The 26,539-nt window shown below is 35.7% G+C and overlaps 1 protein-coding gene across 2 annotated transcripts in view; it reads left to right on the top strand.

Moving 5' to 3' along the window:
* Positions 1-26,539, top strand: part of G2E3 (G2/M-phase specific E3 ubiquitin protein ligase) — a 58,507-nt gene that overhangs the window by 3,945 nt on the left and 28,023 nt on the right. The window contains exons 2-3 of one of the 2 annotated variants that reach the window (XM_030804225.1): positions 18,346-18,386; positions 23,962-24,059. In XM_030804225.1, the coding sequence (XP_030660085.1) occupies positions 18,350-18,386; positions 23,962-24,059 (135 nt within the window). In that variant the 5' untranslated portion in view covers positions 18,346-18,349. Of the gene's footprint in view, positions 1-18,345; positions 18,387-23,961; positions 24,060-26,335; positions 26,382-26,539 lie in introns of those variants that run through there. The other variant, XM_030804226.1, reaches the window with a different exon arrangement.

The raw sequence follows: 26,539 nt of genomic DNA, 5'->3' as shown, positions 1-26,539 counted from the left end.
TTTATCTCTTTGTCTTGTGTCTTTATTTCTACAATCTCTCATCTCTGCACACGGGGAGAAAAACCCACCCATCCTGTGGGGCTGGTCCCTACACTCTTGGTACAGTTTTTTTAATTATAAGAGTGGTATATGTTAGGTGTAATAAAAAGTATCTTAATTCAAAATGTTAGGGAATTAAAAAACAGAAAACTTTTCCTTTTCAGTTTGAACACTTAAGACAGTTGCCTAATCTCCTTGCTCACAGCTTTTCTTTAAAAACCTGCCCAACAATGTAGGGACATCATTCTCATGACCAGTGTGTAGGGTTGGTCTAAGGAACATAAAGCCCCATACCACTTAAAGTCCCATACCACTTCCCCAACAAAACTGGTACGGGTATTTATATCAGAGCTGCATATCTGATGCAGGCTAGACCATTCATGTGATTTCTTGATTTTGGAGTTGGGATATCACAAGACTATTGGAAGCCAAGCTGGAAAGGTCTTATGTGTTGCTATGACAGTAGAATCATGAAGAAACATGAAAATGGACATACGGAGTCAGTGGGTGGTAGGGTGGGGTGGGGTAGGGGAGGATGACACCTGTTTCCTGAGGACTAGTTATATATTGATAACTTAATGTAACCTTGTAACTTAGTTGCCTTTTTTTTGTTTTGTTTTGGTGATATGGAGTCTCACTCTGTTGCCCAGGGTGAATGCAGTGGTGCGCTCTTGATTCACTGCAACCTCCGCCTCCCTGGTTCCAGTGATTCTCCTGCCTCAACCTCCTGAGTAGCTGGATTACAGGCACCTGCCACCATGCATAGCTAATTTTTGTGATTTTAGTAGAGACAGGGTTTCACCATGTTGGTCAGGCTTGTCTCAAATTCCTGACCTCAAGGGATCTGCCCCCTTCAGCCTCCCAAAGTGCTGGGATTACAGGCGTGAGCCACCGCACCTAGCCATTGCTTTTTATCTTAAACTTATCCTTTTGTTTTAAATAAAAATTTTTAACTTTTAAACAAGTATCTGGTATACAATTTGTATGCAATAAAAGTCACCCATTTTAGGGGTATAGTTCAATGAGTTTTAGTAAATGTATTCTCTTGTATGAATATACCACAGTTTGTTTTATCGATATACATTGTTACAGTTTTTAGTTATCACAAATAAAGTTTCTGTTGACCTTTGTGTACAGTGGACATATGCCTTATTTCTCTTGGCTGCATCATATGATAGGTGTACATTTGGCCTTTTTTTGAGGTACAATTCACATTTATAAAATTAGCCATTTTATTTGAGACAAGATCTCTGTCACTCAAAGCTGGAGCTCAGTGGCACAATCATAGTTCACTGCAGCCTCCAACTCTTGGACTCCAGCAGTCCTCCCACCTCAGCTTCCCAGGGCAGCTAGGACTACAGGTGTTTGCCACCAAGACTGGCTAATTAAAAATTTTTTTTGTAGAGACAGGATATCACTATGTTGTCTAGGCTGGTTGCAAACTCCTAGCCTCAAGCGATCCTTCCACCTCAGCCTCCCAAAGTGCTGGAATTACAGGTGTGAGCCACCATGCCCAGTCAAAAATTAGCCATTTTAAAGTAGACATTTCAGTGACAGTACATTCACAATGTTGTTCAGCCATCACCTCTACCTAGTTCCAAAACATGTAACCTTTCATGTCTGACTTCCCTCATTTAATATAATGTTTTCAAGGTTATCTATGTTGTAGCATGTATCAGTACTTTATTCCTTTTTATTGCCACATAATCATTCTATGGATATACCACATTTTGTATATCCATTCATCAATTGATGTATAATTAGGTTGTTTCTTTGTGATGTATTGATTCAGTGATCTCTTTTGTGAATAGTGCTGCTGTGAACATATGTATGCAAGTTTTTGTTTGAATTGAAATATTTCAATTATTTTGGTCATATAGCTAGTGGAATTGCTGGGTGATACGGTAGTCTTGTTTAATGTGTTGTGGAATTGCCAAACTGTTTTCCACCCTTGCTGCATCATTTTACTTTCCCACTAGCAATATGTAAGGGTTGTAATTTCTCCATATCATCATTAACACTTACTATTTTAGTTTGTAAAAATAATAATTAGCTAATATAGTGGACATGAAGTGGTATCTCATTGTGGCTTTGATTTACTTATCACTAATATAATGGGCATTTTTTCATGTGCCTGTTGGCCATTTGACTATTTTCTTTGGAGAAATGTCTTCAGATATTTTGTTCATTTTTAAGTTGGATTACTTGTCTTTTTGTTGTTGCATTGTAAGAGTTTCTAATGTATTCTAGATACTAGACCCTTTTCAGGTTATATGATTTCTGAATATTTTTTCCCATTCTGTAGATTGTCATTAGATGCACAAGTTTTATACTTCGGTAAAGTTCAATTTATTGTTTTCTTGTTGCTTGTGCTTTTGGTGTCATATCTCAGAAACCATTGCCAAATACAAGGTCATGAAAATTTACCCCTAGATTTTCATTTAAGAGATTTATAGTTCTGTCTTTTACATTTAGATCTTGATCCATTTTGAGTTGATTTTTTTTAATGCGTGTGAGGTAGGGGTTCAACTTCATTCCTTTTTTTTTTTTGAGATGGAGTCTCGCTTTGTTGCCCAGGCTGGAGTGCAGTGGCACAATCTCGGCTCACTGCAAGCTCCGCTTCCTGGGTTCATGCCATTCTCCTGCCTCAGCCTCCCAAGTAGCTGGGACTATAGGCGCCCACCACCACACCCGGCTAAATTTTTTGTATTTTTAGTAAAGACCGTGTTTCACCATGATATCCAGGATGGTCTCGATCTCCTGCCGCCGTGATCTGCTGCCTCGGCCTCCCAAAGTGCTGGATTACAGGCGTGAGCCACCGCATCTGGCCAACTTCATTCTTTTTTACATGGCTGTCTGGTCGTCCTAGGACCATTTGTTGAAGAGACTGTTTTCTTCCCATTTAATGGTCTTGGCACCCTTATTGAAAATTAGTTTACTATAAAACATGTGAGTTTATTTATTGACTCTTTCTTCTTTTCCATTGATGTGTATGTCTGTCCTTGTGCCAGTACCACATTGTCTTGATTACGGTGGATTTGTAGTAAGTTTGGAATTGGAAAATTTGAATCCTCCAACTTTTTCTTTTTGGGGATCCTTTTGACTATTCAGGATCCCTTGCAGTTTAGGCTTAGCTTTTCCATTCCTGCAAAAAAGGCCATCGGGATTTTGACAGGAATTGTATCAAATCTATAAATTGCTTCGGGGAGTATAACCGTCTTAATGATATAGTTTTTCAACCTATGGATCCAAAATGTCTTTTCATTTATTTAGGGTTCTTTAATTTCTTTCAGCACTGTTTTGTAGTTTTCAGTGCAAAAATCTTGCACCACCATGGTTAAATTTATTACTAAGTAATTTTTATGCTATTGTAAATGGAATTGTTTATTTAATTTCCTTTTTGGATTGTTCATTGTTGTATAGAATTACAACTGATATTTGTGTGTTGATCTTGCATCCTGTAACTTAGCTGAATTCGTTTAGTAGCTCCAACAGTTTTTTGTGAATTCTCTAGGAAATCCTACATATAAGATCATGCCTTCTTTGAATAGAGTTACTTCTTGCTTTCTTGCTTTATTATTCTGAATAGACCTTCTGGTTCGGTGTTGAGTAGAAGTGGTGGAAGTGTGTATCTTTGTTTTGTTCCAGATCTTAGGTGGAAAGTGTACAGTCTTTCACCAATAATTATGTTAATTACAGGTTTTTCCATAGATGCTGAGGAAGTTTACTTATATTCCTAAATGTTTGAGTGTTTTTATCATCAACGAGTATTGTATTTTGTCAAATGCTTTTTCTGCATCTATTGAGATGAGCATGTGACCTTTTCCTTTTTCTCTATTAGTATGGTATATTATGTTGGTTGATTTCCATATGTTGAACCACCTTTGCATTTCTGGGATAAATCCCACTTGGTTATGGTACAAAATTTTCTTTATCAGAATTCAGTTTGCTGGTAGTTTGTTAAGGATATTTGCATCTATGTTCATAAGAGATAATTGGCTTGTAGTTTTATTTTCTGTGATGTCTTTTTCTGGCTTTGGTATCAGGGTATTGGTGGCTTCACAAAATGAGTTAGGAAGTGTCCTCATATCTTTTGGAGGGGTTTGAGAAAGATTGGTGCCAATTTTTCTTCAAAGGTTTAATAGGGTTCACCAGTGAACCCATCTGGGCTAGAACTTTTACTTGTTGGGAGGTTCTTCATTAGTGATTCAATCCCTTGTTTGTAGATTTGTTGAAATTTTCTATTTCTTTTTGTCACTTTTGTTATTTGTTTAACCTATTGTTTAACTTGTTTAACTATTTAACTTCTTAGAGTACAATTGTTCATAATAGTCTCATTTAATTCTTTTTATTTCTATTAGGTCTGTAGCAGTGTCCCACTTTCATTTCTTCTGATTTAGTAATTTGAGTCTTCTCTTTTTTTTCTCTGGGTCATCTAACTAAACGTTTTCAATTTTGTCAATCTTCTTAAGCAATTTTTATTTCATTGATTCTCAGTTTAAAAATTTTTTTATTACATTATCTGGACTCTATTTCCTTCCTCTGCTAGCTTTGGGTTTAGTTTGATCTTTTTCTAGTTTCTTTGGGCATAAAGTTGGGTCATTGTTTTGGGGGCGTGATTTTATTTGTCTCTAAGTATTTTCTAATTTCCCTTGTGATTTCTTTTTTGACCTTTTGTCTATTTAAAGTTGTGTTATTTAATCTCCATATGTCTCTCGGTTTTCCAGTTTTCCTTTTATTGATTTGTCATTTCATTCCATAGTCACTGGAGAAGATATTTTGTGTGATTTCAGTCTTGTAAAATGTATTATTTTGTGGTCTAACATGGTCTATCCATGGATATTGTTCCACGTGCATTTGAGAAGAATGTTTCATTCTGTTGTTGTAGGGTGGAGTGTTCTGTATATGTTAAGTCTAAACTATTTCTCCTTTCACTTCTACGAAATTTTGCCTCATATTTTGGGGCTCTTATTAGGTGGGTTTGTGTTTATAATTGTCATGTCTTTTTTTGCCTCATATTTTGCCTTATATTTTGGGGCTCTTATTAGGTGGGTTTGTGTTTATAATTGTCATGTCTTCTTGATGGATTGAACTTTTTAGTCAGTCTTTAATGTCCTTTGAGTCCTGTAACAATCTTCAACTTAAAGCCTGTTTTGTCTGACATTAGTACAAACACCCAAGCTTACTTTTGATTACTGTTTGTATGAAGTATCTTATTCTGTCCTTTTACTTTCCATCTATTTGTGTTTTGGTATCTATAGCTTGACTCTAGTAGATAGTGTATGTATGGATTTTTTAAAAATTCATTCTGTCAACCTTTGCCTTTTAATTGGAGAGTGTAATTCATTTATATTTAATTACTGTTAAGGAAGGATTTCTGACATTTTAGTATTTGTTTTCTAAATACTATCTTTCTGTTCCTCATTTCCTTCATTATTGCCTTTTGTTTAATTGATTTGTATAGTGTACCATTTTTATTCTCTTCTCATTACCTTTTCTGCACATATTTTTTAGTTATATTCTTAGTGGCTATTTTGGGGATTACAATTAATATCTTAAACATAACAACCTAGTTTGAATTAATACCCACTTAGCTTTCATAGTATACAAAAATTACACTTCTGTATATCTCATCCTTCTTCCTAAATGTTATTGTGTCAAATTACATTTTTATATTTTTTGCTTATTTTACATTTATACATAATGTGCCCAATAACATTGGTTTATATTTATTTTATGTGTTTTTCTTTTAAATCATAAAGGAAAAAGAGAATTACCAAAAGTGCAATAATACTACTGGCTTTTATATTTACTTCTGTAGTTACCTTTACTGGTGTTTTTATTTCCTCATATGGCTTTGAGTTACTGTCTGATGTCCCATTATCATCTCTAGTAGGGCAGATCTACTAAGTTTCCCTTTCACCCTAGACCCCAGGTCTACCAGACCTTCTGAGAAACAGCCATTCTTATCTGTCTCCTGGATGATTTTCCAGAGAATATAAGCTTTTAAGAAACTTTTTATTGAGGTATAATATATATGCCAAATATATTTTAAGTACAAAATTATGTTCATTGTAAAAAGTCAAACAATGCCAAAATTTATAAGAAATTAAAAGAAAAAGCTCCTACCCCTTCTCTTTCCCCAGGGATAACCACCATTAACAGTTAGGGACCTAGAAACTTTATGGTCTTTGTTGATCTCAGAAACTTCTGATCTTTCTGAATTCCTTTCACCCTTCCTTCTCTCCATCGAATTACTTCTTCTACTTTGCATATAAGAACCCTAATAGGTAAGTATTATCATCTCCATTGGACACAAGGCAGAGCAAGGAGTTCAAACACAGAAAATCTATAATTCAAGTGTAATGTTCTTTCTGCCATGTTCGTCTGCCTGGGTCCTGTCTAGAATCTTAAAAGTTTAATTGCTCTGTCACATAAGGTAGCAGATACATTGTCCTGTTAAAATATAATTAAGGCCTTATTTTTTAGAGAGGAGAAGACCTGGTCCTGTGGGAGCTGTGACAGAATAGCCTTTATTGCTGAACTGTAGTAAAAAAGATGCCAACTTCTTTAATAAGGGTAGTTTGGATTGGGCTGGTTATTTAGAGCCTGACATGGTCAGTGGAAGGGGCTAGGACTGGAATAAGACCTGCCCACTGAGTCAGGGTTAGGACCAGCTGGTGAAGGGGGGGATTATATTAGTTACTATCTGATAATCCAATCCGAGGAGATTTATGTAATCCAAATGGCAGAATCAGCAAGAGCAACTTCCAGAAGAAATTCCTGACATTCCCCTAACATCCCAGGCTTTCACACACTGTTGTACCTTTGCACACACTCTACTTAGAATGTTTTTTCTGCCTTGTCTGCTCAGAATATTTATCTTTCACAATTACGTTATAATATCACCACTTCTGTAAGGCTACACTGCATGTGTGTGAAATATTTGTTTACTTGCCTGCCTCCCATGTGAGTATGTGTACTCATCTTCACTTTTGAAACATAGTTTTGCTGCAGATATGATTCTTTGCTGACAGGTTTGGGTTTTTTTCCTGTCTTTCAGCACTTTAAATATGTCATCTCACTGCCTTCTGGAACTCTATGGTTTCTAATGAGAATTTGGCTCTTAATCTTATTGGGGATATTTTGTATGTGTTAATCACTTCTCTCTTGCTGCTTTCAAGATTCTTTGTCTTTGTTTTTGTCAGTTTGACTATACTGTGTCTCAATGTGGATCTCCTAGAATTTGTCCTGATTAAAGATCTTGAGCTTCTTAAAAATGTATAGATTGAAGTCTTACATGTATAGATTTCAGTCTTACATGAAATTTGGGAAGTTTTTGTCTATTATTTCTTCAAACATTCTTTCTGTTCCACTTTCTCCGGTCCTTCTTGGACTCCCATTAAGCATATATTGGTATGCTTGATGGTGTCTCATAGTCTCTTGGGCTCTGTTTCTTTTTCATTTTTTTTCTTTCTGCTCTTCAGACTGGATAATTTCAACTAACCTGTCTTCAAGTTCACTGATTCTTTCTCCTGCCTGCTCAAACGTGCTGTTAAACCTCTGTAATGAATGTATTATTTCAGTTATTGTACATTTCAGCTGCAGAATTTCTATTTCCTTTTTATCATTTCTACTTCTTTATTGATATTCTCTATTTGTTGAGACATTGTTGATTGTGAGTTTTTTGCCAGGTTTTCCTGTGTTTCTAGGGAGGTACAGACCTGCAGAGCCCCTTGCTCCACCATGTTCGTGGATGTGTTCTGTATTACTGAGTTTGAAGAGTTTTTCAGAAAATATATTGTGGATCTAAATACGTCCTTTTTCAGATTATGATTTGCAAATACTTTCTCAGTCTGAGGCTTGTCTTATTCTCTTAACAGTGTCTTTTGATGAGCAGAAGATACTAACTTTCAGTACAGTTTATCTTTTTTTGTCTTGTGCTTTTGGTATTGTATCTAAGAAATCTTATGTAACATAAGGTCACAGAAATTTTCTCCTGTGTGTTTTTTCTAGAAATTTTATAGTTTTACATTTTGTATTTAGAGCTGTAATTCATTTTGAGTTCATTTTTTGTGAGACAAGTATTCTTGTGGGTGCTGTAGTGGGTTTTTTTTTTTTTTTTTTTGCTATTTTAATTTGCATTTCCTTTATGACCAGTGATGTTCTTTTGCTTGTTGGCTATGTTGTGTTTTTTTAAGTGTCTGGTCAAATCTTTTGTCCATTTTGTTCATTTTATTGTGATGTCTTCTATTTGAGTTGTAAGCATTCTTTATGCATTGTGGATATAAATCCTTTGTCAGGTATATGTTTTGCCAATGTTTATTCCCAATCTGTGTTTTGCCTTTTTCTTTGCTTAACTATGTCTTTTGATTAGAAAGTTCTTAATTTTGATGTTTAATTCATCAGTGTTTTTTATGATTCAGTTTCCTAAGAAATCTTTGCCAAACCCCAAGATCATGAAGATTCTTCCCTATGTTTTCTTCTAGAAGTTTTTTTTTCTTGTGATCCAATTTGAATTAAGTTTTAATATATGAGGTCAATGTTCTTCCCCCCACCCTCCACCCAAAACATTCAGTTATTTCAATACTATTTATTGAATAGACTACCATTTGAATACAGTGAATTACCTTGGTATCTTTGTTGAAAAGCAATTGTCTGGGTCTGTTTCTGGCCTTTCCCTTGTGTTCCACTGAGCTATATATCTGACTTTTCCCTAATGTTCTATTGAGCTATACGTCTGTCTTGATTAACATAGCTCTATAAGAAGTCATGAAATCACATAGTTGGAGACCACTGACTTTTTCTTTTTAAAAATGTTTTTGCTGGCCGGGCGCAGTGGCTCACGCTTGTAATCCCAGCACTTTGGGAGGCCGAGGCGGGCGGATCACGAGGTCAGGAGATCGAGACCACGGTGAAACCCCATCTCTACTAAAAATACAAAAAAAAAGCCGGGCGTGGTGGCGGGCGCCTGTAGTCCCAGCTACTCAGAGAGGCTGAGGCAGGAGAATGGCGTGAATCCGGGAGGCGGAGCTTGCAGTGAGCCAAGATTGCGCCACTGCACTCCAGCCTGGGTGACAGAGCGAGACTCCGTCTCAAAAAAATAAAATAAAATAAAATAAAAATGTTTTTGCTATTACAAGGCCTTTGCATTTTTATATAGGTTTTAGAATCAGCATGCCAGTTTCTTAAAAAAAAAAAAAAAAACCTGCTGGGGATTTTGGTTGGGATTGTGTTAAATTGACATTTTAACAATATTATGCCCATGAGCATTGTCCATCTCTTCATTTATTTAGGTCTTTTATTTCTCTAAGCAGTGTTTTGTAGCTTTTCAGAGTGTAGTCTTTTTCCACATCTTTTACTAAGTTTTTACCTATTGTGAATAGAATTGTTCTCTAATTTTCTGATTAATTCTTGCTCTTATACAGATTTGCCTTGTTTCATTAGAACTTGTTAAAGTCACTTATTCTTATAAATGTTTTGGTAGGATTTTCTATGTAGATGATCGTATGTGAAAACAGTTTTACTTCATCCTTCACAGTTTTGTCTTCTTTTCCCTTGGAGTACACTGTTGAATCAGAGATTAAGGTGAACATTTGTAGATTGCCTTTGCTAGCTTGAAAAAATTTATTTTACCCGCAGTTTGCTTTACAGTTTTGTTATGATTGGATATTGACATTTGTCAGATGCCCTTTTGTATCTGTTGAGATTGCCTCACAGTACAATGTGGAAATTAATGCACATTTGTAGATGCCCTTTATTAGGTTGAGAAAATTCCCATCTGTTTCTGGTTTGTTCTACAGTTTTATCATGATTGGTTGTTGAATTTTGTCAAATGCTCTTTCTGCATCTATTGAGATGGTCATACTTTTTTCACCCTTTATTGTATTAACATGGTGTATTACTTTACTTTTCAGATGATATCTAATCTTACATTTCTAAGATAAACCCAGTTAAGATATATTATCCTTTTTTTTTTTTAATTAAAAGAAAAAGTACCAATGATTGACTAAACTTGCCAGGTACTCTCATGGCATTTATGTGTTGTTTCTAATTCTTACAATAACCTGTAATTAGCTTCTAGTTTGAGGGATGATAAAATTGAGGCTGAGGTCTCAGGAAAAAACATATAGAACATGAAGGAAAGTCTAAACTTCATACCTTCAATGCCCCTAGTACTCTTTCTACTATACCATGCTACTTTTTGTAATAATTTATGGTTAAAAAATATTGAAGATCATATTGATGTTTTATGTACTTTTTTTTTTTTTTTTTTTTTTTTGATGGAGGTCTCACTATGTTGCTCAAGGTGGACTCAAATTCCTGGGCTCAAGCAATCCTCCTGCTTCAGCCTCTCAAGTAGCTGGGACTACAGGTGCATAACACTGTGCCTGGCTTTTATGTACATTTTTGAGATATGTTTATTATTTCCTAGAATGTAAATAATTGATTCATGAAAAAAAATTCTAATAGCTTTTAACCTCTACCATTGAATATCTTTCTTCTAATTTTATCTTTGCTGTTGCTGTGAACCAAAGTAACTAACAAATCTTTAAGAGTATTTCTTTTTGTCTCCAAATTTGTAGGAGCACATGAAGTGTATTAACTATCTATCCTGAGGTAGCATGGGTGTATTAGTCACAGTTCTCCAGAGAAACAGAAACAACAGGATATACGTGTGTGTGTGTGTGTGTGTGTGGTGTGTGTGTGTGTGTGTAGAGAAGGAGAGGGAAGGATTGATTATTGTAAGGTATTGACTCACATGATTATGTAGTGTGAACAGTCCCATTATCTGTCTGCAAACTGCAGACCCAGGAAAGTCCCGCAGTGTAGTTTGAATGTCTGGAGCCAAACAGCTGATGGTATAGGTTTCAGTCCCGATCTGAAGGCCTGAGAACCAGGAACACCAAGGACAGAAGATTGATGTCCTACCTCAAGCAATCAGACAGCAAATTTAACCTTTTTTCTGCTTTCTGGTTTTATTCAGGCCCTCAGTGGACTAGCTAATGTCTCCCCACACTGGGGATGGCCATGTGCTTTACTCAGTTCACCAGTAAACTGAGTAAAGTTTACTGATCTTTTCCAGAAACACTCTCACAGACACATCCAGACATGAGTTTAACCAGATATCTGGGCATCCTGTGGCCTGGTAAAGGTAAAGGTAACACATAAAATTAACCATCACACTGGGTTAGTCTTGATCTTGAATTTTTGGGGAATTTTTATATTACTTTTAATTCAATTATTTTTAAACCTTTTTTTATTTTGAAATAATTCTAAAGTTACAGGAAAGTTGCAAGAAAAGTACAAAGAACTACATATGCCCTTACCTAGATTAACCACTTTTTATTATTTTCCACATTCACTTTATCATTCTGCAGTATTGCACATTTGCATGTAATTTCCCTTTTCTGAACCGTTGGAGAGTAGGTTGCATATATCTGGTCCCCCTACCCCTTAATGCTTCAGTATTTCCTAAGAACAGTGATAGTCTACTAAATAACCTAAATATGGATACCAATTTCAGGAAATTTAGCATAAATACAATACTTTCAACTAAATATTGTTTTGGTCAGTTGCCTCAGTGATGTCCTTTGGAGCGGTTTTATTCCCTAGTGCAGGATACAGTCCAGGATCCTTCATGCATTTGTAGTAAATAAAATACAGTTCATCTTTTTTTTTTTTTTTAGGTTTGGGGGTACATGTGAAGGTTTGTTACATAGGTAAACAACATGTCACAGAGGTTTGTTGCACATATTATTTCATCACCCAGGTATTAAGCCCAATAGCCAATAGTTATCTTTTCTGCTCCTCTCCCTCCTCCCACCCTTCTGCATCAGTTAGACCCCAGTGTCTCTTGTTTCCTTCTTTGTGTTCGTGAGTTCTTATCATTTAGCTCCCACTTACAAGTGAGAACATGCGGTATTTGGTTTTTTGTTCCTGCATTACTGTGCTAAGGATAATAGCCTCCGGCTCCATCCATGTTCCTGCAAAAGACATGATCTTACTCTTTTTAATGGCTGCATGATATTTTATGGTATATTTGTACCACATTTTCTTTATCCAGTCTGTTACTGATGGGCATTTAGGCTGATTCCATGTCTTTGCTATTGTGAATAGTGCTGCAGTGAACATTCATGTGCATGTGTCTTTATGGTAGAATGATTTCTAGTCCTCTGGCTATATACCCAGTAATGAGATTGCTGGGTAAAATGGTAGTTCTGCTTTTTGCTCTTTGTGGAATTGCCATACTGCTTTCCACAGTGGTTGAACTAATTTACACTCCCGCCAACAGGGTATAAGTGTTTCCTTTTCTCCACAACCTTACCCGCATCTGTTATTTTTTGACTTTGTGATAGATAATAGCCATTCTGACTGGTGTGAGACGGTATCTCATTGTAGTTTTGATTTGCATTTCTCTAGTGATTAGTGATGTTGAGCTTTTTTTCATATGCCTGTTGGCCACATATGTCTTCTTTTGAGAAGTATCTGCCGATGTCCTTTGGCCACTTTTTAATGGGATTGTTTTTTTCTTGTAAATTAAAGTTCCTTATAAATGCTTTTGATAAAATTCAACAGCCCTTCATGTTAAAAACTCTCAATAAACTAGGTATTGAGGGAACATACCTCAAAATAATAACAGCCATCTATGACAAACCCACAGCCAACATTATACTGAATGTGCAAAAGCTAGAAGCATTCCTCTTGAAAACCGACACAAGACAAGGATACTCTCTCATCACTTCAACATAGTTTTGGGAGTCCTAGCCAGAGCAGTCAGGCAAGAGAAGGAAATAAAGGGCATCCAAATAGGAAGAGAGGAAGTCAAACTATCTCTTTGCACATTACATGATTCTGTATCTAGAAAACCCCTTAGTCTTGGCCCAAAAGCTTCTCCAGCTGATAAACAACTTCAGCAAAGTTGCAGGATGCAAAATCAACATACAAAATTCACTAGCATTCCTATACACCAGAAACAGCCAAACCTAGAGCCAAATCAGAAGGGCAATCCCATTCACAGTGGCTACAAAAAGAATGAAATACCTAGGAATACAGCTAACAAGGGAGGTGAAAGATCTCTACAATGAGAATTACAAAGCACTGCTCAAAGAAATCAGAGAAAATGCAAACAAATGGAAAAACATCCCATGCTCATGGATAGGAAGAATCAGTATCATTAAAATGGCTATACTGCCCAAAACAATTTACAGATTCACTGCTATTCCTATCAAACTACCAACAACATTCTTCACAAAACTAGAAAAAGCTATTTTAAAATTCATGTGGAACCAAAAAAGAGCCCAAATAGCCAAGGCAATCCTAAGCAAAAAGAACAAAGCTGGAGGCATCACATTACCCATCTTCAAACTATACTACAAGGCTACAGTAACCAAAACAGCATAGTACTGGTATAAAAACAGGCACATAGACCAGCGGAACAGAATGCAGAGCCCAGAAATGAGGCTACACATCTACAACCGTCTGATCTTTGACAAAGATGACAAAAAACAAGCAATAGGGAAAAGACTCTCTGTTTATTAAATGGTGCTGGGATAACTGGCTAGCCATATGCAGAAGATTGAAGCTGGACCCCTTCCTAACACCATACACAAAAACCAACTCAAGATGGATTAAAGACTTAAATGTAAAACCCAAAACTATAAAAACCCTGGAAGACAACCTAGGCAGTATCATCCTGGACATAGGAATGGGCAAAGATTTCGTGACAAGGACTCCAAAACCAATCACAACAAAAGCAAAAATTGACGAGTGGGATCTAGTTAAACTTAAGGGTTTCTGCACAGCAAAAGAAACTACCAATAGAGTAAACAGACAACCTACAGAATAGGAGAAAATATTTGCAAACTATGCATCTGACAAACATCATGTTTTATTATGCAGTGCTGAATCAGAGAAATTAATTCTTTGCTATGTATAGGACATCCAAAGACAACATTTCTGAGTTGTAAAGAGAAAGAATATAGAGTACATCGAATAATGCAATGCATAGACTAAGTTGAACCTTTCTGATTAGTGATTTAAATCAAGTCATTTCTATAGCAAGAATGTTCATTTCTTAAAAATGCTAGATTAAAAAAATCAATCTGTTTCTCTTTCAAGTGCCGATTCCAGCATGTTTTCTGTATATTCAATGTCAGTAAGATTAGGCACTTTAGAAAATGTTGGATGGGGCCAGGCATGGTGGCTCACACCTGTAATCCCAGCACTTTGGGAGGCAGAGGCAGGCAGATCATGAGGTCAAGAGATTGAGACCATCCTGGCCAACATGGTGAAACCCTGTCTCTACTAAAAATACAAAAATTAGCTAGGCGTGGTGGCGCACACCTGTAGTCCCAGCTACTCGGGAGGCTGAGGCAGGAGAATCACTTGAACCCAGGAGGCGGAGGTTGCAGTGAGCCGAGATCGCGTCACTGCAATCCAGCCTAGCAACAGAGCAAGACTCTGTCTCAAAAAAAAAAAAAAAAAAAAAAAATGTTGGGTGGTTAGGATCTGTTTATTTATTCAAATGTTAGCTATCAGCTGGAATGAGAAGGAATTTGACTTACTTTTTTTGGGTTAGTTATCTGTTGTGTAACAGATAACTCCAGAACTTGCTGGTTTTAAACAATAAACATTTAATTACTGATAGTTTCTGTTGATCAGGGATTTGGGAGCTGCTTAGCTGTGTGGTTCTGGCTTAGGGTCTTGTATGAAGTTGCTCTCAGGCTGTTAGCCAAATTACAGTCGTAAGAAGGCTTGATTGGGGCTGGGGGATTCACTTCTAACATGGCTTATTCACATAACAAGGTAGAATGGCCTCCATTCCTTACCAACTGGGTGTCTCCATGGTGTATGTTGAAAAGTTTTATGACATGGCAGCTGGCTTCCTCCATAGCATGTGATCCATGATAATGAGGAGGAAGTCACAATGCCTTTTATGACATTGTCATTTCTGCCACAGTCTTTTTTGTGGAAGCAAGTTAGCAAGCACTAAGCACATCTACAATCAAGGAGAGGGGCGGGCTTTACCTTTTGAAGAAAGAAGTATGAAAGTGTATCACTGACTGATCAAGTAGAGGTAAGCAGTGGAGGACACTCAGAATACCTTTTGACAGAAGGTATTAATTAAATTGTTAATTTTCCAGGGAAGGGAATGGTTTTATTTTGTTTCTAAAGTCCAGTCTGTTATTAAGACTTGGACTGTTATTGAAATATACACTTAGATTTTTTTTTTAATTCTACTTAGGAAGTCTTAAAATTCATATTCTCGAAGGAAAATATCTAAAACAAATTATAAAATTCAACTCTAAAATATGTGAATAGTACTTTTTTTTTACTCAGGTTTTGTTTTGGAGACGTGTTTGAAATAAAGTGATCCTTATTCAGGACTTAGAAACAAAAGTTATACTCCACATGCTAGGGATTAGGAAGAAGGCTAATGTGAACTGATCAAAAGTATGAATTATGGAATCCCTTTAGAATATTCAACTTTTAGGTAACTTGATATTGTTATAATTTCAAGCTTAGAGAAAAGTTGTAAGAATGGCATAAGGAACTCCTGTATATCCTTTATCTAGATTCACTAATTGTTCATTTTGTGCCATTTGTGTTATTCTTTGTCTCATCCTAGCCCAGTCAGCCTAACACCACCAGGGATAAACCAGTAGTCTGATAAAATTAAGTTTATTGACCCACTCCAGTGAGAGAGAGTGCAAACAAGAGGAACCACAGGGCTTCTTACCAAATGGAGTTACAGTAGATTTCATACAGGATTTTGGAGAACAATAGCATTTAGGTAAAATTTAAATGCACTACATTTTGTGGTGTCTAGATTGGATGACAGTGTAGATGTAAATCTGTGTTGTCGAATGACTAAAACATCCTTTATAAATTAAACTTTTTATGTTTAAGCAAAGTACTATTTATCATGTGTTTATGGAATTTTCTGCAATAAATTCATGTGTATGGATGGATTTATGATATGTTGAATTCATCACCAGAGATTGAACTGTAGAGAAGTCCTTTAAGAGGAGGATTTTATCTTCCTATTATATTTTATCAATTTTAAGATGGACTCAACCCTTCTACACACATGCTTCTTTCCATATGGATATTCAGTTTTTCTAGTCCCATTTGTTTAAAAGATTTTATTTTCTCTCGTTGAATTGCTTTGGTGTCTTTGTTGAAAATGACTGGAAAAATACGGATCTGTCTCTGGGTTTTATTGAGAACTGGTCTTAGATGTATCAGCATGTTTAAAATGATGTTCTATAGGTTGTGATCCTCAATCAATTTGTTCACTTAAGGCAGTTCTGTAGTTATTGTTTGAGAATGTATAAACATCAAAAGCACCATCATATACCTATAGAGAATTACTAGTGCCTCTAAAAGAAAGAAAAGAAAGAAAAAAAATCCAAGAGACAATAAAGGAGTACTCCTTTAACCCTACATTAATAGTTGTGGAGAGGAGCTAGGAAAAATAGTAGTCTAGACCTACTTAACTCTAAAGCCCCCTTAAAACTGGGCTCTTAGTTTTATACATTCTTTTAAGAATACCAATCTTGATGGCACAGAATATTATTTTGTAAGGAATAAACAAAATATTGAAAGCTTAGAGTCAAAGCCATTTAAGAGATTTAGACTATGACTTTTTAGGAAAGCACAGAAAATATATATGAGCAAATCTATGTTTAAATCCAAACACTTTTTACAGTCAGTATGAAATATAAATTCTAATTGTAAGGAAGCATTGTATAAGTTTAATTTGGTTAATCAGTCTTCATAAAATAATCTGTGTCCTACGTTTTGTGGTGTCTTAGATTTGATGAAATCTGATAGCAATTTTTATTTGTGGTTTTCACTCTTTGATATGTAATATTTTGTATTATTTTTTGTTCTCTTCCATTATTTTCATGTGAAGTGTCATGGTGTAACCTGCAGTCACTCAGTTATGGGTTAGTGTATTCCCACTAACTAACTCCTTGACCTTGGACAGGTGTTTAACCTTTCTGAGAACTGGTTTTTGCAACTATAAATGAGATTATATTTACCTAGTGGCATTATTATGTTTTATTCTTTTCTACTTAAATACCAAGAGATTGCACATACATTATACTTAAATCTCATTAACATTTCTAGTAGGCTGTTCATATACCCTTGGTGAAGGGAAACTTTAATGTTATTAAGATGTCGGTCTTCCATTCTTTGATCTTTTAGAAAAAAGTTATATTTCAGTAATGATCGTAAGTATTTTTATTTGTTTAACTAGTGGAGACTGAGGAGATAGGGACAGACCAATGTCTTTCATTATGTAAATGGTTGAGCACTACTGTACTAGAAGAGGTAATGAGACAGTCAGGTGCCTGCAGCCCTGTATAGAATCCCGGCAAATACAACAGCCACAAATACGGTATAGACTAATAAAGGATTGTTTTTGTTTTTTTGTTGTTGTTGTTTTTGAGGTGGAGTTTTGCTGTTATTGCCCAAGCTAGAGTGCAGTGGCGCGATCTTGGCTCACTGCAACCTCCACCTCCTGAGTTCAAGCAATTCTCCTGCCTCAGCCTCCCAAGTAGCTGGGATTACAGGCGTGCACCACCACGCCCTGCTAACTTTTTGTATTTTTAGTAGAAACAGGGTTTCACCATGTTAGCCAGGCTGGTCTCGAACTCCTGACCTCAGGTGATCCACCTGCCTCAGCCTCCCAAAGTGCTGGGATTACAGGTGTGAGCCACCACGCCCAGCCAAAGAATTGTTTTATAGGCTGCACAAATACGAATGGCGTGGCTATTGATGATGTGATTTTTCTTTTTTCCTAAATGATGAACAATTCTGGGTAAAGCTTTGAAGAAAAATTAAATAGAAGTTTCCTTGATTAAATAGAAGCTGTAGTTCTGCGAATATAATTTGTTAATATGTAAAATGGGCTTAGGTTCTAGGTTAATTACAAATAGATTTTTTTAACCTACTTGAATGTCCAGATGGAAATTTGAAAGTCTAGACTATTGTTTGTTGCGTAGGACTGTTTGGTGCATTGCAAGATGTCCTATAATCCTGGCCTCTTTCCACTAAATACCAGTGGTCATCTTAATTGTTTTGACAGCTAAAAAACATTCCCTTCAATTTTAAAAATGTTCCCTGACTCTTAACACTCCTGTTGAGAACTACTGGTCTTAGATATATTAAAGGTAAGAAAAATTTAAGTACTAGAGTATTAGATGACTTGTCATTATGCATTGACTGCATTTAATAAAAGTTGTTAATTTGAGACTTTTACAATTAAAATGACTGTATTGTTATTTTTCCTAGTAAAATGAATGAAAGTAAACCTGGTGACTCACAGAACCTTGGTAAGTAACTGTATTTAAAATAATTTTATTACAATGAGTCTTTTAAATATGTTACTTAAACATTAGGACTGAAGAGGAATGAATTCCCTGGCACATGCTTAGTTTGTATGTCCACGTACTAAAGTATAATATTGCATATATTTATTTCAACAAAAACCTATCAGAAGGCAATTTATTTGCCAAATTTTATATTTATTTTATGTATATAAGATATGGTTCGTATCTCAATAAAACAGTTATTTAAAGGAAAAAATGCAGATGAGAAGAATTTAAACAATGTGTAAAAGTTTAACATGAAAAGGAAAACTGGCCAGGTGGAATGGCTCATGCCTGCAATTCCAGCACTTTAGGAGGCCGAAGTGGGCAAATCACTTGAGGTCAGGAGTTCAAGACCAGCCTGGCCAACATGACAAAACCTCATCTCTGCTAAAAATACAAAAATTATCCAGGAAGCGCATGCCTGTAATCCCAGCTACTCGCTAGGCCGAGGCAGGAGAATCGCTTGAACCCGGGAGGCAGAAGTTGCAGTGAGCAGAGATCGCACCACTACACTTCAGCCTAAGTGACAGAGGGAGACCCTGTCTCAAAAAAAAGAAGAAAAGTTAAAGAAAAGAAAAGGAAAACTTACCTCTACGTGCTCACAACAATCTTCCCAAATAGATGCGGTCCGTTTTGACCTTTGCTTTTAATTGTTGTTTTCTTCATTTATTATAAACAGTATCTGTTGACTTGCTACAATGAAAGATGAGGAATTTAAATGATTACACTCTTCTGCCACTTCTCCCTCATCCACTGTATTTTAGATCCTTTTAAATTCCCTCTAAAATTAAAATGTTATTCTTACAACTTTATATCTTGATCATTACTTTTAAAGTATCTTTTGACACCACATTATGTTGGATAAGGAAATTTATGCTCCTAAACCTCTTCTACTTTCTTTCCCTGCTTCTACCTCCAGCCTTCTGTCAGCTATGCTAATAGTTCTGAAACTTTTAGTACGTCATGGGCTACCTCTATGCATTTGCCAAATGGAAATACACCCTACTAGTGATACTTTTTCCTAAGATGGACCGTTTCTTTATTTACATGAATGTATTTAAGGTAGAAACTTTACTTCATTATTGTAATAGAAACCAGTATCATTTACTACCCTAGACGCCAATCTTAATAATAAATATAATGAAATCAGGACAATTTTACCAAATTTTAAACATTAAAAGCAGGAAGGTACAAATGAATATAAAAATAATCTATTTATAAAAATGCATGCCTGAAACCTAGTCTGTTCCGCATTCAGGGCCCTCCATACTGGGTAGAGGGAGACGGGGGAGAGAGGAACAAATGGAAAACCACAGGTCCACAGCATACAGCAGATGCACCTCCATCCAGGGTTCATGGCAAGAATTTCCCCTCCTCTATAGTTTCAGCCAGTTCACAAGGACTCCTCTTTTGTAGACTCAGCTAATTCTACATAACGCTCTTTCTCTTGAGCTTTATGCACACTTGCGGGTAAAAGTGTAGGTGTTGGGGATGGAGTTAAGGTGGAGCTTACTGGTGTAGGATGTCCGATATGAACAAATGGCAATTTGGAGTTAATGTGAACAGCTGCCTTGTATGGAAGGGAAGGAAGAGGAGCTGAAATCTTTTAAAGGGTTAGGAGAGAGACTTTGAGTTATGACTTATCCCTTTAAACTGGAGTGAGGGAGGGCAGAGTAGTTAGGCTATTTCACTATATTAAATACGAGCTCATCCTATTTCTTTTCAGTTCTAGAATCTATTTGGTGAGCAGCCTATTAACAAATATAATACCTTTTAACATGTGACATCTATTTTTGATTACATGTATTATTCAAGGTAAATAATACTAGTTTCCATAACTGGTAAACCCTGACATCTTACTGGTTTAAAACAAGAGAAGTTTATTGCTTGGTCAGGTTACAGTCCAGTGTGCATGGTTTAAGGAAGATGGAGCAGTTAGGGAGTTTCTGCGGTATGCAATCATTTAGAGATGCAAGCACACTTCATCTTGTAGGGATCTACTTCTTAGGGATCCTGTCTTTTCAGCTAGTGATTTTCAACTTGTTTCATTAGCATCTTAATAAAATTTTCTGTATAAATAAACATATAACAGAAAAGATTAGTTATTATACTAACATTCAGTTCTATCTATATGTCATATCCTGTTAATTATTTTAATATACACTGTCTTATTTAGTCCTCACTAAGACATAGTTTGAGGTAGGTACTATTATCCTCATTTTTATGATGAGGAAATGGAGTCATAAAGCACTAGTGAAATAAGCTAGTCATGGAAAGACAATACTGCATAATCTCACTTATGTGTGGAATATAAAAAAGTCAAACTCATAGAAACAGTATAGTGCTGGTTACCAGTGGTTGGGAGGATTGGAAGATGTTGGTGAAGGGATACAAAATTTTATAATAGACTGGTGGAATAATTTCAAGAGATCTATTATACAACATGGTGACTATAGTTGATAACAATGTATTGTATACTTGAAAATTAGTAAATTTTAAGTATTCTCACCACAAATGGTAAATATGTGAAGTAATGCATATGATAATTAGCTCCATTTAGCTGTTCCACAATATGTACATATATCAAAACATCATGCTAAACATTGTAAGTATGTACAGTTTTCTAAAAAAGCATTAGTTGAGTCTTAACTCAGATCTCTCTGACTCTACAAGTTGTATTTTTGTGTGTGTTGGGAGGGGTGGATAAAATAGGCATAAAATTCACACTTTAACTATTTTGAGATATACAATTTGGTGGCATTTAGTACATTTACAGTGTTGTGAAACCATTACCACTATCTAGTTCTAAAACATTTTAATCGCCCTCAAAGGAAACCCTGTGCCTATTAAGTAGTCACCCCTCATTTTCTGTGTCCCCAGCCCCTGGTAACCACTAGCTGCTTTTTGTATGTCCCTGTGGATTTACTTATGTTGGATAAAGTAATCCATAAGTAAATTGAGTAATATTGTGACCCTTTGTGTGTGTTTGACTTCTTTCACTTAGCATAATATTTCTAGGTTTATTCATGCTGTAGCATATATTATTACCACTTTCATCCTTCTTATTGCTGAATAGTATTCCATCATATGGGCATACCATATTTTGTTTATCCATTTATCCATCCTTTGATGGACATTTGGCTTGTTTCTACTTAGCTATTGTGAACAGTGCTGCTATGAACATTAGTCAGAAGTATTTGTGTGAACATCTGTTTTCAGTTCTTTGGTATGTATATCCAGGAATACAATTACTGTGTCATATGGTAACTCTTTGTTTAAATTTTGAAGAACTGCTGGACTATTTCCCAGAGCTCTATATCATTTTGTATTTCTACCAGCAGTGTGTGATGGTTTTGATTTTTCCAGTCCTTTGTCAATACTTGTTATTGTCAGACATATTGATTATAGCTATCCTCGTGAGTGTGAAGTGGTATCTCATTGTGGTTATTATTTACATTTCTCTGTTGACTGCTGACCAGTGATATTAAGCATCTTTTAATGTGTTTAATGGCTCTTTGCATATCTTCTTTGGAGAAATGTCTATTCAAATCTATTGCCTATTTTTAAATTGGATTGTTGGTGATTTTGTTGTTGAGTTATCAGAGTTTTTTTTGATGCATTCTGGCTACTAGACCCTTAGATGTGTAGAGTGTCTTTCACTCTCTTGACAGTGTCTTTTTTTTTTTTTTTGAGATGGAGTCTTGCTCTGTCACCCAGGCTGGAGTGCAGTCACACAATCTTGGCTCACCACTGCCACCTCCACCTATCAGGTTCAAGCAATTCTTCTGCCTCAGCCTCCCGAGTAGCTGGGATTACAGGCACACACCACCATGCCCAGCTAATTTTTGTATTTTTTTTTTTAGTAGAGATGGGGTTTCACCATTTTGGCCAGGCTGGTCTCGAACTCCTGACCTTGTGATCTGCCCGCCTGGGCCTCCCAAAGTGCTAGGATTACAGGCATGAGCCACTGTACCCAGACAATAGTGTCCTTTGAGTCACAAAAGTTGTACATTTTAATGAAGTCCAATTATCATTTTTTTCTTTTGTTACCTGTGCTTTTAGTATCATATGAACTCTGAGAAACCATTGCCAAATCCAAAGTCACACAGATTTACCCTTATTCTTTCTGCTAAGAATTTTACTGTTAGATCCTTGACTGGTTTTGAATTAATTTGTATATATGGTGTGAGGTAGGGGTTCAACTGTGTTCTTTTGCATGTAAGGAGCTAGTTGTCCCAGCACTATTTGTTGAAGAGACTATTCTTTCACCATTGAATGGTCTTGGCACTCTTGTTGAAAATCATTTGACCATAGATATATATATTTATTTATGGACTCTTCTTTTTCATTGATTTATCCTTATGTCCCTACCTTACTTACTGTAGTTTTGTTGTAAGTTTTTAATCTCCCCTTTTTTTTTGGTTAGTCTAGTTAAAGGTGTATCAGCTTTGTTGATCTTTAAAAAAAAAAACTTTTTTTTTTACTCCCTCTGTTGTTTTTCCGTTCTCTATTTTGATTATATCTACTCTAATCTTTATTTTTTTGTTTCTTCTGCTAGCTTTGGGTTTAGTTTCTTCTTTTTTCTAGATCTTTAAATTGTAACAGTAGGTTATTGATTTGGGATTTTCTTTTTTAACATAGTTACATGAGCCTAAAGATCAGCCAGAGGTGAGAGCTTAGGATTTCTTGGGTCATTTCTGAGCATGCGTACATCTCTGGGCATGCACGTGGACTTCTAGATTCTCCAGTGTTATGCAGAAGGTTTTCCAAATTTTTATTCCCTCATGTACCCTCTTTTCCCAGTTTCTTCTTTCCTACGCCTTTCAGTCTATCTGCTGCTTTCCCTATCTGTTATCCCTTGTCCTAGGCTGCTACAGCTAGTATATTTGTTTCAAATGTTTTTTGACAAACAGCAGAGGCTCCAGCCCTGAGAAAGTTCTGAGGCAGGTGAAGGAAAGGCAAGCATCTGAGCTCATCCCTCAGGGAGCCATCATACAGGTCAAAACAATCACATTTTTTTAAGAACAAGGTCCATTTTACCCCCTCTTGGACCAGTAATCTGCACCAGGAACATGGGCCACCCCAAGACCACTGCCCAGCTGGGCAGTGGGGAATGGTAGGTGGGTAAGTTAAAATGTTCTCATCAAAATTAGTAGTTTGTTTCTTCATTAAGCATTCTCCTAATTTTTGTAAGTTTTTATTTAGATTGTAGAGCTTCTAAAAAGTTAATTCTAACAGTTTTTGGCAGTTTAATCAGAGCTTTGTAGTTCCCAGTCTGTCATTTTCAGTGATGTTACTTCATAAATTGCCATTTTAACTACACACTGAAATTCATCATTAAAGACTGGTGAAGAACATAAAGTTACATTAATGTTTCAGAAGTAGGTATTGGAAATTTTAAGTTACTGATACCAATATTATATGATTTGCTCTCTCAGAAAGAATTTAACACAGAAATTGAGAGAAGCACCAATTCCATAGGTTTTTTTGAAAGATTTAAATATATTTTTATATCTATTTACTTTTTCACTGTTAGCTTGTGTTTTCTGTCGAAATAATGATGACTGTCCTAATAAATATGGAGAAAAGAAAACTAAGGAGAAATGGAATCTCACTGTACATTACTACTGTTTGGTGAGTATAATTTATAATTAAATTCTAGAAATTTGGTGTTCTAAAGAAGATAGTAAGATTCTGACACTGATTTCTGAGAATTGGATAAGTCATTTAACTTCTCCAGATCTCATTTTGTCTATCTCTAGAAATAGACATTTTTTTTTATATTCTAAGATTCTGAAGTTACTTGGTACATATAAAGACCTATCGTTATTACTTGTTTGTTTGTTTGTTTTTCTTTCTTTCTGTTTAAGGCCTAAGTGAAAAAAGGAAAAAATGATTAGGTCTATAAAGGAGGTATTTCTTTTACCACTTTCTTATTTCATTTGTCGCTAGTGATAATCTGAGAAAAGACTTGTTTGAGGATTCAGGGAGTAGAATAAAAGTATTTTATTTCACACAGAACCTGAAAAGAAACGTTTTGGCTAAAGGTAATAAATATTTTTGGAAAAGGAAACTAGTTACTTTATGTATCACTCAGAAGAAAGCAAACGAGTGATTTCATACTCAGAATTAATCTCCCTTTGTTCCCCCTCCCCTCCACCAATTTCTCACCTCACTGAATTCGTGCCTTAAGATATTAGTGTCACATTACTACCTTAGCATGCCAGGCTTGCATTAGTACATACAGTGTTTCTTGATACTATATAGTTATCTGCTGCTTACAAATTTACTCTGAAATTTAGCAGATAAAACATTTGCCATCTCACACAGTATCTGAGGGTCAGGAATTTGGCTGAGCTGGATAGTTCAGGCTCAGAGTCTCATGAGATTATCATTGAGATGTCAGTCAGATTACAGCTGAAGACTTTACTAGGTTGCAGGATCCATTCACCTCTGATGGCTCTTTCCTGTGGCTTTTGGCCTCAATTTCTCCTAGCTAGCGTCAGGAAACCTCAGCTCCTTACCTCCTCGGCCTCTTAGTAAATAAGGCTACTCGTGGCATGGCATCTGGCTTCTCCCAAAGCAAGTGATGAGAGAAAGAGAGACAGAGAGAGAGATCAAGATGGAACCATATGACCTAGTCATCACAGCCACACACTAATGTCACTTTTGCTTTATTCTGTTGGAAACAAATCATTAAGTCTAGTAGCCCACACTGAAGAGGAATTAAGCCCCACTTCTTGAGGTATCAACAAATTGTGGACATATTTTCAAATCTACCACCATCCATGTTAAAATTATTTCAGTGCTTCTTTGAGACACCACCTAAAGTATTCCTTGGTCCTCTGAGACTACAGTCTTGTGCCTCAGTACCTCATAGGTTAAATAGAGTAGTAGACTGGCCTGGGAGCTTATTTATAAGAGAACATGAAGTTGTCATTCCAAATATGTTTATAAGTTAGAGTCTATTATGTTTTGCAGTAAAAAGAAAATCTTTTCATTTTTGTAAGTTTATTTTACTTTTTTTTCAGTCAGGAAAGGAAGATTATATTATTTTACTTTTTATGCAGTAGAATTAGAGCCGTTTTATCTGTCTGCAGGTTTTGTTTTCATAACAAATTCTTAGTGTGTATCACTTGTTATCACTTGTTTTTCTTTACGATATACTGGTTAAAATTCTAATCACAAATTTGCTCTACGTAGTGTTTTCGAATTATGTAATACATTTAAGTTGATCAGATCAAAATTTCCCTTATGTTCTGTCTTATTCAATGAGTATAATACTTTCAAAAAAAAGTACTGACCCCAGACTTAACCCTTTTAATGTTCTATTTCATTATGAACAGAAAAGTATAGTGATGTTACAAATGGTAATAGAATGCTAGAGCGGAAAGAGAGATATAGTCTAATCCAGTGTTCTTATTTTCATGTTTAAGGTTTGAGACATTAATACTTGCCTAGGGTTCCAGAAGTTTCAGCAGAGCCTGGCTTGCAAGCCAGGATTTCTTATTCACATTCTACACTTTTTCTGATTCAGGCTTTCTTAACATGTATAAACAATGAAGCTTAAGTCAAATTTTTGAAAAGTCAAACATTTATTACTGTCACATTGGGGGTTAAGGAAACATTTTTTTAAAATCAAACATTTATGTTAACTAGGGTTCAATAGGTTTTCTTGTAAATAATGCCTTAATGATTCAGAATTCAGCTAGATTTAGAGTTAGCCTGAAATGTCACTGAATTAATCTGAATTGTCTCCATCTGTATTCACCATTCGTTTTTGTTAAGCTTAATTGTAGGTGTTCTTTCTTTCTTTTTTTCTTCTTCTAACCCACCTAACCACTCACTGCCTTCCTTTCTATCTTCTTTTCTTTTTCTGTTACTTCCTGGAATACTTTTAGAAACTAATTAGGATATACAAACTGATAATATACAATGCCTTCTAAATCAAACAATGTAAGTAGCCTCTTACTTTGACCATGAAAAATAACTACTATAGATAACTACTTGAAATTTGAGCTATTTTATGTCTATTTTTTATTAGACTGAATAGTATGGATATATATTTTTTTAATGCCCAACTAGTTTCTTAGAGTTTATTTTCTAATTGAGAA

Source organism: Nomascus leucogenys, chromosome 22a (assembly GCF_006542625.1).
Source record: "Nomascus leucogenys isolate Asia chromosome 22a, Asia_NLE_v1, whole genome shotgun sequence".
In the NCBI taxonomy this organism is placed as follows: Eukaryota; Metazoa; Chordata; class Mammalia; order Primates; family Hylobatidae; genus Nomascus; species Nomascus leucogenys.
The sequence above is the reverse complement of the archived record's forward strand: the minus strand, read 5'-3'. Positions and strand labels throughout refer to the sequence as shown.